Genomic DNA, 13,880 nt, shown 5'->3' on the forward strand with positions numbered 1-13,880 from the left:
GGCTTGGGAACTGTTTGGCAGATTTCTTATTAAGCTAAGAGAGATTGAAAATAGGCATTTTGAGATTTATTTTTTTTAATCATGCTGTGAGGGCTTTGCCCAATGAAAATGCTACTCCATTAGATGTCAGAGTTTAAAAACATGGTAGAATCCCTTTATGCGCGAGGTTAAGGCTGCATATGTCTGACTTTTTTCGTGTACTCGATTTTTTTTTTTTTTATAAAAATTGTGCTATATCCCACCCCACCTGACCGCTTCCACAAAAAAAACAAAAAAAATCCCAGCACCCGTTCTTTCTCTCACCACCATTCTTTCCCAGCCCATTCATAGCCAAGAACACCCACATCTCTTCATGCAAGTGGGTTTCCTTTTCCTTCCAATAAGAATAAATGGCTGCCATGAACTCCGGTGCCTTGGCTTGGTACTATGCGCTCAGGAGCACCAGAATCCAGCTTGAAGCTCATACCTATAGCATCGACCACGTCGATTGTCTTCTTGCCCATAATTGGGCAGCAGAACCAAAAGAAGGAAGAGGAATTGAAGGAAGAAGGCCTGCACTTCTTGGCCTGGCTGCCGCTCTCTTCACCACAGCAGCCACCGCCTCGTCAGTTAATTGCCGGCATCATCGAGGAGTATCTTGAGAAAAGCAAAGCCAACAAGGTACATTGTTGCTGCTGCTGCTTATATTGTTTTCTTTCTACTCTAAGATTAGAGAGATAGGATAAAATAAATGCAGAGAATGATTAGTTACATTGGTTCTATATCTTTTCAGAAATCCATAATGGATCGGTAGAGTTTAATCAATAATTTAATATTATTAGTAAGAAATAACTGAACAAGTTTGTCAATTCTTCTTTGATCTTATTCGGCAAAGATAAGCTTATACTTATAGATGAAATGAAAAAAAGATGAAATACGTTGGTAGCCAATTTCTGATCAAGATTATTGCAAAATGCTAATCCCCTAATTGGATCTTGGGCATAGCAAAGCGATGGGATCAATAATACGAATTTATAAACATAATATTTAATCTTAAGTATCTAATAAATTGAATTTACTTTTTATTTTTGGAGAAATATTGGTTTTAGAGATGTTATCTTTAATGTTCATTACTAAGGTTTTCTTTTCTTGCAACTATTCATTTCAACATATACAATGCATGCCTTAGTTGTATGTCAATGCATGTGTGCATGCAAAATTTTTTGCATGAGCCAATGAAAAACAACCGAGAAAATTGATGAATACTTATGTAATAATAGGATTTTCTATGAAGACAATGTTACTCTGTTGACAGAATTTGCCAAAGTATTCACTGTTATCGCTAAAAATGTTTAATTGTATTATAATGTTTGGATATTCTAAGTCGTAGCGAAGGCTTTCATCATGCTGAAGTAAACCTATAATGACCTTTACTGAAGATTTTCTTCCCTTTATGACCATCGGCAATTAGAGAGCCTCCTGTGTTCTTGCTTGTAAATCAATAGAGTTAAACTCGCACAGTGAAGTCAATCTTCCTTTGTTCAACTAGTCCACCGAACCAACTTTTATTTCCATCAATCTTTGCGCTCTCTCTCTCCCTCTCCCCTGATTGTATTTTAGTGCTTCTTTTTTGCACCAAAAACAGAATCAAATTTGAAGTACATGACCAGAGTTGCATAAGCTGTCCTGGTAATTAGCTAGCTAATTGTAGCATCCCGAAATACATCTGCATGTCTTGCATCTGATGTTACATACACAATCACCACAATGAGAAACAAAGTTTTAGAAACATGAAGCAAGAAATAATGTGTGATAGTATACTTAATAGCAGTATATCTTCTAGTATGCATCATAGAGTTATTCCAAGCCAAATACAGGTCCAAGTCTATGGATGTTCCAAGCCAATATCCATTTTAAGATGCAGCTTTCGACAACAGACACCTGACCAAATTTCAGTATCTAAGAGAAAGTATGTAACGTGTTCAGGTGGCCATTATTATGTCCTTTGGCTAAGAAAGGAGTATAGAAAACAATAAGAGAAGCAAAAACTTTCTCAAAAAAAAAGGGAAATAAAAAAAGAAGCAAAAACATGACGCAAACAGTGAGAAAGGTATATGCCTCATATGCCTTTTCGAAATTGTTTCGGTGTATTTGTTCTTATTGTTTGCTATGTAACAACTCAGAACTTCATCCAAAAAGACTAGTTGAAAGTTATTGTTTTGAATTTCTTAGTCCTATATAAGTATCCAAGATCTCTCTGGTAAATAACTAATGTGGGACTAAATACACACCCACACGGATTCTCACATACTCCCTCCGTTTATGCTCTAGCATCTTCGTCAGGCTAAAGTCCAAATCCATTCAAATCTAATCATAAAGTCAGCCTCAATGAGCCCTTGCCATAGTGTCCTATAGTCCATATAAGCTATAGACCAGGTTCGCTCTGATACCATTTGTAACAATCCAAAACTTCATCTAAAAAGACTAGCCAGAAGTTATTTTATGGTTTTCATGGTATTAGAAGTATCCAAGATCTTTCCGGCGAATAACCGATGCAGAACTAAACACATGGCCGCACGGATCCTCACATACTATATATATCCGGAGAGAGCAGAATCCAGTTGACCAGATTTCAAGTTGGATATATGTATATATGTATGTATATCATCAAAAATATATCCGGGCCAAATGGATAAAATGATAGTATACTGTTTCAGAAAAAATAACAGAGCATTTAGGGAAATGATTACAGAGGTATAAATGAAAAAATAATGACATTGAGAAGAGGCTTCTCTGTAGTAGAACAAGCAGACAAGATACCTAGAACAGTATTTCGGTTTCATTGTATGAAGGAATTGCATAGAACTTATGAGCTTCCTTGCTATTGAAAATTGATAGACACTACTCTTTTCTGAAAATTTCTTTGTACATTAGAATTTGTGTGTATCCGACTTTACCTATCAAAAGAAAAGAAAAGTACAAAAAATGATAAAATTCAGGCTATTACTCTTCCAAAAGCTGATGTGAGGATGGTCACATTCATAGGCAATTTGAGACTTAGGTGTGCTTGCACCAAGATTTAGATCCATTGCTCCTAAGCTGGAGGCATGGTACTGGGGACACATCATAGGCTTCTCCAGCAACAAATTCACAACGCCATTTAGCCTCAGGGCCTAAACCACCCAAACTAACATTTCTCAAACAGAGACCTTCAAACTTTGCACCCTTGATGCCCTCTAAAACTGGTGCTTTCTCTATGCTGAGACCAAAAACATTGCTGATGTAAACACCATTGATTCTAGGAAGTGCCTTTCTGTCCCAGCCCTCATCAGGGTGGTCGTTGGAACCCCTGCTGAATCTTATAGGTATTTTAACCCTCTCCATTTTCACATTAGTTATTGTAATGTTGCTAACATATCCCCCTCTGCCCATATCCGTCTTCACTCGAACTGCAGCAGCAGAATCCCAGACATGCAGATCTTCCACCACCACATTGGATATCCCACCAGACATTTCGCTTCCAATTCCGACACCTGAGCAGGTGGGAGTGGTGCCTGAAACCCTTCTGATAACAATGTTTGAGCTAGGACGAGCCATGGAAATACCATACTGATCCCATCCACTCTTTACAGCAACTAGATCATCCCCACTCTCGATGTAACAGTCTTCGATACACACATTTGTACTCGAGTCTGAAATATATGCTAGAAGAATTAGCAATTGGATTTGGTAGAAATTTTGAACTAAAAGTTGAGGTTATTTTTATGTTTCAATGCTTTTATTTGATAAAGCATATAGCCAGAAAAAGGAAAATATCGTGGACATTGAAAATTCTAGTAAAAGCGCCATTTTCCATTTCAACATTCTAATGGATTTGAGGTCATAATTTGCCTTCTTATATATCCAAAAACAACTCTGAAGTTAATATGTTGCTATAATTATGGAAACGGTAAACTGTTGTATGCAAAAGCTTGAGGAAATATAGTTTTAGAACAACAATTCCAGACTATCTGGTAAAAGATCATTCCTAGAATCTGTTGAAATTTTGTTTAAATGAACCAACTGAGTAAGATTAATACAGAAAAAATTAACCTACCTGGATCGATCCCGTCAGTGTTTGGAGAATGAAGAGGTGCCAAAACTGTTAAATTTTTTATTACCACATCACTGAGGGGACATAAAAGCTGTCTGTTAGTTTAGAGGATAATGGAGAAGTAATCTGAAGCGACCATGAAAGCTTAAGTTCGGGAAGATTTTACCTGCAGTAAACTGGATGAATTGTCCAAAAAGGAGAATTGAGGAAGGTGAGGTTGGAGATTAAAATGTTGTTTGAATTAACCAATTCAAGGAGATGGCCCCTAGTGCGTTCCAGTGTTCTATTCCACCACATATCCCACCACATCCTTCCTTGCCCATCGATGCTCCCATTCTGTCCTGTAAACCAAGGGTAGCTTTCAGTATTTATAATAATAAAGAACATCTACAAGGAACTAAGAAACAAAAAAATAAGGGAAAAAAAGAAAAATACGAGGAGGACGCTGTGAAAGAAAGACTTTACACAGTACATCAGCATATTTCAAAGAGCAAAAAGAAAAACAAATGGACATAAGTGAATGTACTCATCTAGGATTCCTTAGATGAAGATCAGATGTGTGGTGACTATATACGATGAAATTATCTAATGAAGGATAAGCTAATTAGTACCTACATAATCTTTGAATTATTTTTCATGAATTCATGTCTTCAACATTGTGTCAATCTCCTAATTTTGGGCAACAGTTTTGCAAATGAAGATAGGTGGTTGTCTGACAAAGTGCATATTACTGTCAGTGGCAGTTTGTGAAAATTCATGACACCAGGTAATTGGTTTATGGGTTAAAGTTCGGGATGCATCTGAGGGAGAAAAAGAACCATAATTGTTTGTCTGTCTCGAAGAAAGTTCTTTTATCTTGAGATATATAAGTTCTGTACATCACTTGTAAAGTTTGTCGGGAATATTTGAAAAGCATAGGCTGGTGAGTCTCTTCCATGTTATCATCCTGTCTGCAATGGCTATTGGATGTGCACCATTGATGTCTTTGCAAAAGTAGTAGTTCACTGCTATGACATACCAGTGCATCAATTTGGTTTAGCACCTTTGAAGGCTGTGATTAACTAGACAAGGTGAGAGAAAGAAGCCAAGTTGAGAATGGGGACTATTAACATGAATCATGTGGAAGTGGGGAATGGGCTATATATACCAACTCAGAGCTTGCACATCCACTAACTATAGTGTAACCCTTATCTAATTCAACAAGCACTATGCCCTTTGGAGCAACTCCAACATGGTCTTACATATCCTCTATCAGTACAATTTTTTTTTTCTTCTATATTCTCACATATTCTATGATAGTTTTCAAATTTTCCTTCTTAGGTATCCAAACTAAATTCATCTACTAGTAGAATCATTGCATGTGCCCTGTATATGTGATTGAATCCTTAGTAAATTTATGTCCTCATGCAACAAGAGGCCAGCCATCTTACTACAAGTCCGACGCAAACAACCTTAATTGCGACTACGCTAGGATTCGATCCAATTATCTGAAGTTGGTATTGTTGATGGTACCTTAATACTTTGCTTTAGAGAAGAGACAACTACTCATGGTAAACCATGGTGAAGCATTGGAAGTGAGTCAAATAGAATCACAGCTTCATAGCAGAGAGGAAAATTCATACATGGCAGAAGTAGGTGTACCGGTAATAACAACATCAGTGAGTCCATCCCCATGGATGAGGCTGATATGGCGCCCTCCCGATCTCTCCCTCCCACGTCCATACGACGGCAAGGCCTCTATAACAGGCCACTCCTTGGGATCCTAAACAGAGCAATCCAAATTCCATTTCCTTATATCAAGAAGATGGATAAAAAATAAGAAAAGTATAAATGAGAATTGCTTTATAAATCGATATAGATTATCACGAATTTAGAAAAACAGGGCTCCAAGATTATCTCAATTTTTCACAATAAAGTTTCTTAAAATTACTATATTTTGTGCGGCATCATCTTTTATTGTTTCCAATCCAAAGGTATAATTCAGAAAACCATGACAGTTTCTCACTAGCAATAACATCAAAGCTTTCAATAACCACTCTCGTTTTATATCAAAAGAACAAAACGAAAATATAAACTAATTTCCGGCCTCATCATAGTCCCTTTCATTGCCTACAAACTATAACCCCCCCTGTTCTAGTAATCAAAACCTCAAGCTAAATTATACTATTGGTCCAATAAAAATCAAGAACAGCTTTATTACTTAATATTCAATATATAGGACTCCATGAGAATACCTGTGACCCCAAGATAACTGCTCCCTTCTCCAAAAACAAAGTGAAGTTGCTGGTGAGATTAAAGCTTCCGGTGACCCATCTCCCCTTTGGAACATTGAGTTGAGACCCACCCTTGTCTCCAAACTTCCTGAGATGATCCATAGCCCTCCGAAACGCCTCGGTGTTTGAAGCCTTGCCGTCTCCCACCCCGCCAAATCTTTCTATAGAAAAGACCACCCCTCTTGACCGGCCGGGCCGGTAGAAGCTGGAGCAGCTTCTCACCGGCCCGGCACCGACATCATCAGGGGCCGGCGGTGTTATCGCCGGCACCACCGCCACCCGGGAAGGGGTGGTCTGGAGCCATGAAAGGCCCAAAAGGGCCATGGTTCCGAGGAGGATGGCACATGAAGGCCGCCTCAGACCACCCCACCACCATGCCTTGCAAGCGAGCCATGGCTTCTGCGGGAGTTCCATGTCTCATTTCCCACGTCAGGAGCCAGCCTCTGGAATAGCACTAATATAATAAGATAGCTCACGGGATTATGGTAATCCGCGGAGTAAATTTAGTACTCCATGGCTGGCAATTTTCGAACCGACTCCAAGGAAGCGGTGGGTTCGTAGTGGGAGGGAGCTGTGGCTTAACGTGCTCCGAGATGTACGATAATGCGGCCGGACGAGGAGCTCGTGATCCGTTTAGTTCGGCGGCACTTTGCATGCATGGAAATTTTCGCCGCGACTCACGGGTTCTTCTTGCAGCAAGAATAATTGTGTCCCTCTGGAGTACTTCCTTCCATGGATTCTGCTCACGATTTGTGTCTACTTGCCATTTCATACACTTCCTATTCATGCAACCACATATATGCTCATGAAAGGTGCATCTCTTCTTATCAAAACTTCCCTAAATCAACTCCATATTTTAGAGTTTGAATTTAATTCCCTTAGAATCTCAGTTATTAGTTGATGGAGCCGGTTTATGGGATAAGATTCCGTAGTTTTGCAGCTAATTACTCGATGAATGGGTAACACTGACCCCATCTTGCTGTTAAAAGATCGATATCACCCCCATTCCATCTTTTGGGGGATGAAATGTATCCTTTTCTTTCACATTTTGGCCGTACCCATTATTCTACACCCTATCATTCAATTATTTGAAGCCCCCAAAACAACCCAGTTTCTAATTTCTAGTTTGACGTTGCATTAAGGACATGTTGGTAGTGCCACAGGAATTATCAACCATCTAGGATCAGGTAGAGGACTAATGCTGACCTAGCCTGAACCAGTCTGAACCAACCCATTTGCATCGTACCAATTTTAATCTGCACCATTTGTTCGCAAATGTGAAATCATGATACCATTTAATCAACTTGGACATTTGATGACCATATCAATACCTATTTTTCTGGTAAAAGGTACCCATTGTTGAAAAGCAATACAAACCAAACTATCCATATTTTGCTATTTTCATTATGTTTGAAAAATGTCGTATTCTAAGGCATGCACTCCAACCATATTGATCAAAACAGTGCTGTTCAATTTACATGGCTCTCTTTGTTCTTAGCATCATTTGGATGTATTCAAACTTTACCTTTAAAAGCTCCATCTTTCCCTGCCGATAATATTGACTCAATCTTTACCTTTGAAAGCTTGATCTTTCCCTAAGTACCCACAGTTCCACACTCTCCATTCCCCTAATTCCACACAATTCCAGTCAGTTTTCAGCGGATCGGGTCTGGCTGAGTGCGGCGAAGCCCGACCTCCGATACCATCTTTTAACCTAGACCAGGCAGTCTGAAACTGTGATATGATTTAATCAACATCCAACATACCATGACCATCTCAAAAATTATTGAACCAGACGTCTCTGATAAGCAATACAAACAGAACCATCCATACTTTGCTATATTACATAATGTTTGACAAGTCTCTATTCAAAGCCATTCATACCAGATCTTCCAAAATTTATTACAGTCAAACAGCACTGATCAACAACTTACATAGCTCCGTTTGCTTTTAGGATCATATGGATGTCGTTTGCTATATTTTGAGCATCCCTTGAAACGCCTGCAAGTCCCATTCCTGATAGCCCGGCAAAATAAACACCATTCTTCCCCTTCCAATGGTGGGGAAATTTTTGTTTCGGGAATCCTTGCTCATTTAAAAGGTCATCCTCATCCAACAGAAAAAAAAAAATTAGCAGTCAAAAATCAAGAAGGAGACCCGTATGATATTTCTTTCTTCAAGCCAAATAAATAAATAAATTTCCTACCTGGAGCCAACAGTTTGCTGAACTTTTATATCCAGTAGCAAAAACGATAGCATCAAAATAATGTGATTTTCCATCCGAGAATACAATTTCATTGCCATTGATACTTGTCATTGCTGGTAGGACCTGTTACCAGACATAATACTAGTACTATGAAAAAAGTATATAATACAAGACATACACTCATCAGGCCTTACTCCATAATATCTCCTTGTTTCGAAAATTATTTTAAGAACATAATATGATATGAAAATAGTTTGGAAACTTGAGATGGTCACTGGTACCTGAATCTCCCCAGCTTTGATTTTGTCAACTGTTCCAACGTCTATGACGGGAGACCTGCGGCTTGTAGCCTTAAGGAGAAATGGACCCTTCTTGGGCCTAACGATGCCATACTTGGACAGATCTCCAAATCTAAAGTTAGCAAGCAGGACAACAAGGGCATCGACCAGGAACACTGGAAGGTACTTCAAGAGTTTCATTCCCAAATATATCATTTCTTTTGTAACAACATGGAACTGCAAAATTTTTATCACATAATCACCATCACATTCATGATCTACATTTGATAAGTGCATTGATATACTGGAATGTAAAATGACAAAATAACATTGCTAATTAATAGGAAATTAATTAGATGCTAATTGTTAATATAAATTTACTTCTTTTGCATTATATCTTAATCTGTAATTTACAATGCATAGCACCAAAAGTTTAATTCTTTGTTGTTTTATAGCTTTTATAGCTAAGGATTTACAAAAGCAATACAAATCCCCATTAATGATCATAATCATCTATTGTATGCCCCAGCTTACATGCCAGAGAATAAGAGGTAAGAGCACTGGATATGTTCCAATCCATGTGGGGCTAGAGACTCAAAATAGAATGGGTTCATCATGAGGACAAATCTGCACTCTTCCAATGAAGATTTTACCTATTGGGAACTACCACCCATGCTCCATTCCAAATTATTAGTTCCTTGATGATTATCACACCAGAATCCAAGATATACTGAACCGGTATCGGTAGACATACCGACCGCCTACCAGACCGGTTCGAACCGGAACCAGTCCGGTACGAACCCCTTTTTTTTTTTCTTTTATAGTTCACAGACGCGCGTAGAATTTATTTTTTATAGTTCTCGAGTCTAGTCTGTCATTGAACTTGACCTACTAAATTTTGATTTAGGTTTCCAATACTTTAAAAAGAAGTATTCCACAAGTGCGCATCTTGGATGCCTTATAATGGTGTTTGTCGTGCACAAAAATTAGACTAGTTGACACCCCAAAACAAACATAATTAGTGATCTAATAGCATCACTTGCATGCATATGTGCTTGAATAGCCAAAGCAAACAATGTTAAAAAGGAGAACAAATCCATTATTGGACAACTCTCTCGCATGAACAAGAAAAGAAAGCAACGACAGACGTCATAATAAGAATTTAACAAGAAGTAATGATCTATGTTGTGCTATTTATTGATAAAATTTAGAAGTAATTGAACAACATTAGATAACGGAAAAATCCTAGGCATGCAAACACTAACTAAAATAAAATTGCATTGTGAATCATAAACAATATATTGTGATGCAAAATTTATATACCGCGCTTCGAACACAAATCCAAGTTTTTGCACCAAACTTGGCGAGATCATAAGCGATCTCCATCCCCGAGTTGCCACTGCCGACCACCAAGACATTTTGTCCTGCATATGGGGCCCCCGATTTGTAGTTTGATGAATGGATGACCACACCAGTGAAGCTATTTAGCCCAGGAAAGTTTGGAATAAAGCTCTTGCTGTTCTCCCCGGTCGCCACAATAAGAAACTTTCCTGTGTATCTTTTGACCTCCCCGGATATAGTGTTGCAGGCTGTGACAATCCAATTTTTGGTGCCCCGATTATACGTAGCTGACTCCACATTCATGTTGTACATAGGGTTTATATTGAAACGCTCAGCATATTCATCCAAATATTGGATGAACTTAGCTTTGGGAATGAATGTTGGGGTTGTCGAGGAGAAAGGCATGTGAGGCAACGCACAAAATTGTTTAGCTAAATGTAGCTTCACGCAATCATAAGTTCTCTTCTTCCATAATGAAGCAATACAATCCTCCTTCTCCAGTATAATGAAGGGAATGGAGAGGACTGCAAGGCAAGTGGCCATGGCAAGTCCCGAAGGGCCACAACCAATAATCAAAACAAGATCTTCCATGGTTCCTAAGGGATGGATGGTGCTTATCCCACTCTCTGCCTCTCTATGATCTCTAAGGTTTTGCTTATGGGATTTCCCAACCCTCCAAACCTTCTAAAAAGGTGGATACCATAGAAGAAGTTCGTGCGCATAATTAATGAAGAGATAAGAAAGAGCCAAAATTTGTTGGAGAGTGACAAACTTATAAACTACTTGTCAGCCTGTTTGTTGTAGGATGATAGGAGGGTTCTTGGCATGTAATGGTTCCTTGGTTAACGACAGTCAAGTAAAAAATTCCGCTACTAATGCCGGCATTTACATGGTGAACAAAAAAGCTTTACAAAAGAGTCTCCATGCAATAACTCCCATAATTAATACCGGCATCACTAATACTAGTCTTAAGTATGATTTTTTTCTCCTTTTGTCAAGTATTGATGAAATGAAATATAGCAATATAAAAATTATAATAAATAAAAGGTTTGAATAGTCAAGGACAATATTTTTGACAAAATTAATAATTATTGTATATTAAGCAATAAACTATAACGAAGGCCAAGCACATTAATATCGACATCATTCGTATAGACATCCACATTGCGATTTGGGAATTCTACATAAACCGAACCTTCGTTTCACATATACGCACACACAAATATATAACAATATAAAGAATTATAATAAATAGAAGATTTCAATAGCCAAGCAGATTAATACTGACAACATTAATAATTATTGTAGATTAAGTAATAAACTTTAATAAAGGCCTAGCACATTAATATCGACATCATTCATATAGACATCCATATAGCGATTTTAGAATTTTGCATATACTAAACCTTCATTTCACACACACACACATATAATAGATGCATCTATAACCATTAGTGTCCTTTCAATAACTGCTTGCTAGTTGACATACCAATTAGTCAGTATGCTAGGGTTTGCAAGTGAAAAACTAATGCCATATGGTTGTTAACAAGTTTAGGCCTTCCTTTAAAACAAAAGTGTAACAATCTATACCTTCATCCCAATAGATGCTGAAAGATATTATTTGAGTTTCTTGATCCTATATAAATATCCAAGATCTTCCCAGCATACAACTATTATAGAACTAAATATATACCAGTATGGGATCTTACACACTCTCTCCATTTAAGCTCTAGCATTCTCACTAGGCTTAGAATCCAAATCCAATAAAGTCCAAAATAGGTTTATGGTACATTATCCCCTAATCCACATAGGCCATCATCGAGTTTGCTCTGATGCCATTTGTAACAAAATAGGATTTCATCTAAAAAGGCAAGGAAGGTATTACTTGAGTTCTTTAGCCCTATATAGGTATCCAAGATCTTCCCAACACAAAATCAATGTGGGATTAGAGACATGCCAATACGTGTGTATATATATATATATATATATATATATATATATATATAATTCAAAATAAGCAATTTGTTATCATTTCTTAACAACTTCCTATAGGAAGAATTGTAAGTAAAATCTCTATTCCAGATTCATAGTTTATAAGAAAAGCAATAACATAGATCTTTAATCAAATTTTTAAAGGGACATAGTGCTTTTGAACAAGTTTTTTGAAAATCCAAATATTGGAAATATTGAATATAGACCAACATTTAGATATTAAATATCCCCATAACCGCAGATCTACCGGTCGCAATCTTAAGAGAGTGAGGGCCTAGTTTTGGCCCTGTAATTGCATATTTGGACAAATCCTTGTACTTGAGATTGCTAAGCATAAGAAGCAAGGTGCCCACCAAACTGACATTGAGCTATTTTGCTAAAACCATCCCCATGTACATCAACTTCTTGCTCATCACATGGAACTGTTACAAGAGCCCAAAAGTAAAATTACATCTACTTCACAAATATGTTCTGGTTAATAAAATACCACACCTATGGATTATCCTTAGTTGCACTGTGCATTCACAAGGGACATATGATGTTTAAAAATGTAGCGAATCCAACCTATTTGTGTTTTTCTAGCATGATATTGATTATATTTGCAAGTATGAAATATTGGATATAACTACATTGAATAAAACATACAAAATCCTATAAAGCAAATTGTAAAACTAATGTAGACCATGTTACAGGGTCTATCAAGTTACCGGGTTTTGGATTCCAATGGCGGTTTTTGCTCCAAAGTTTGAGAGATCATAAGCAATATTTACCGCTTCCGCAACCTCCATGCCAAAGTTACCGCTTCCAACAACTAGAACATTTTTGCCAGTGTAAGCAGCCCCCCGACTTGTAAAAAGAAGAGATCGAGGATGACCTCCCCAGAGAAGGTCTTCAAACTTGGGATATTCGGTATCATCCCTTTACTATTCTCTCCGGTGGCCACGACCAAAAACTTTGCCTTGTACTCTTTGACCTCCCTTGTGACCTTGTCATGAGCCGTTATGCTCCATGTTCCTCTGTATTTGTCATAATTAGCAGAATCAACAATGGTGCAATAAAGAATATTAAGCTTGAAATGTGCTTGATAGTTATCCAAGTACTAGATGAATTCATCCTTGGGTATGAAGGTTGGGGTCATGCTATGGTAAGGCATGTGTGGCAGCTCACAAAATTGCTTGGCAAGGTAAAGCTCAGATGATCATATGTTCTCCTCCTCCAAAGAGAAGCACTACAATCCTCCTTCTCTAATATGATGTTTGGGATGAATAATATGTTTAGGCATGCAACAGTAGCAAGGCCTGACGGACCAGCTCCCACGATCAGCACCTCCTTCTTCATTGTAACCTTGATGAGATCAAGGCCTTCAAATTGGCTATAAGGACGGTATCACGAATGTCACCCTAAAGGACCATTACATGCAATTATCCCACTTGCTGACCCATTATATCCTCCTGCTTATATACATGCACCAATATTCCTTTTTTGTTTTGGAATGGGTCTAATATTTGCTATTATAACACTAAATCTAGTAATGACCTCCCAAATATAACTTCAATGACCTTCTGCTTATATGCATTCAATATCCATCTCTATTTTGTATATTGATAAGATTTGCAATAATTTCACCAAAATTAGTAAAAGTAGAACTTTCTATTTTTTTAATCTTTGAAATGGCCATATCCCTTTTAAAAAAAAGTAGGGAGACACACCTGCACTAT

The 13,880-nt window shown here is 37.7% G+C and overlaps 2 protein-coding genes across 2 annotated transcripts; both read right to left on the reverse strand.

The window, feature by feature from the left end:
* Window positions 1–981: 981 nt before the first annotated feature.
* LOC103711095 (putative polygalacturonase) lies at window positions 982–6,799 on the reverse strand. Its single transcript, XM_008797098.5, has 5 exons — window positions 6,307–6,799; window positions 5,714–5,834; window positions 4,239–4,413; window positions 4,076–4,146; window positions 982–3,671 (listed from the first exon to the last, which is right to left on the reverse strand). Exons 1-5 carry the CDS (start codon window positions 6,757–6,759, stop codon window positions 3,037–3,039), a joined length of 1,455 nt encoding a protein of 484 aa, XP_008795320.4. The 5' UTR covers window positions 6,760–6,799; the 3' UTR covers window positions 982–3,036.
* Window positions 6,800–8,159: 1,360 nt separating this feature from the next.
* On the reverse strand, window positions 8,160–10,761 carry LOC103711094 (putative indole-3-pyruvate monooxygenase YUCCA11). Its single transcript, XM_008797097.4, has 4 exons — window positions 10,153–10,761; window positions 8,833–9,066; window positions 8,552–8,674; window positions 8,160–8,452 (listed from the first exon to the last, which is right to left on the reverse strand). Exons 1-4 carry the CDS (start codon window positions 10,759–10,761, stop codon window positions 8,276–8,278), a joined length of 1,143 nt encoding a protein of 380 aa, XP_008795319.4. The 3' UTR covers window positions 8,160–8,275.
* Window positions 10,762–13,880: the final 3,119 nt, after the last annotated feature.

Source organism: Phoenix dactylifera, chromosome 13, assembly GCF_051530095.1.
Source record: "Phoenix dactylifera cultivar Ajwa chromosome 13, Ajwa_hap1_PhDact_Kaust_v1.1, whole genome shotgun sequence".
NCBI lineage: Eukaryota > Viridiplantae > Streptophyta > Magnoliopsida > Arecales > Arecaceae > Phoenix > Phoenix dactylifera.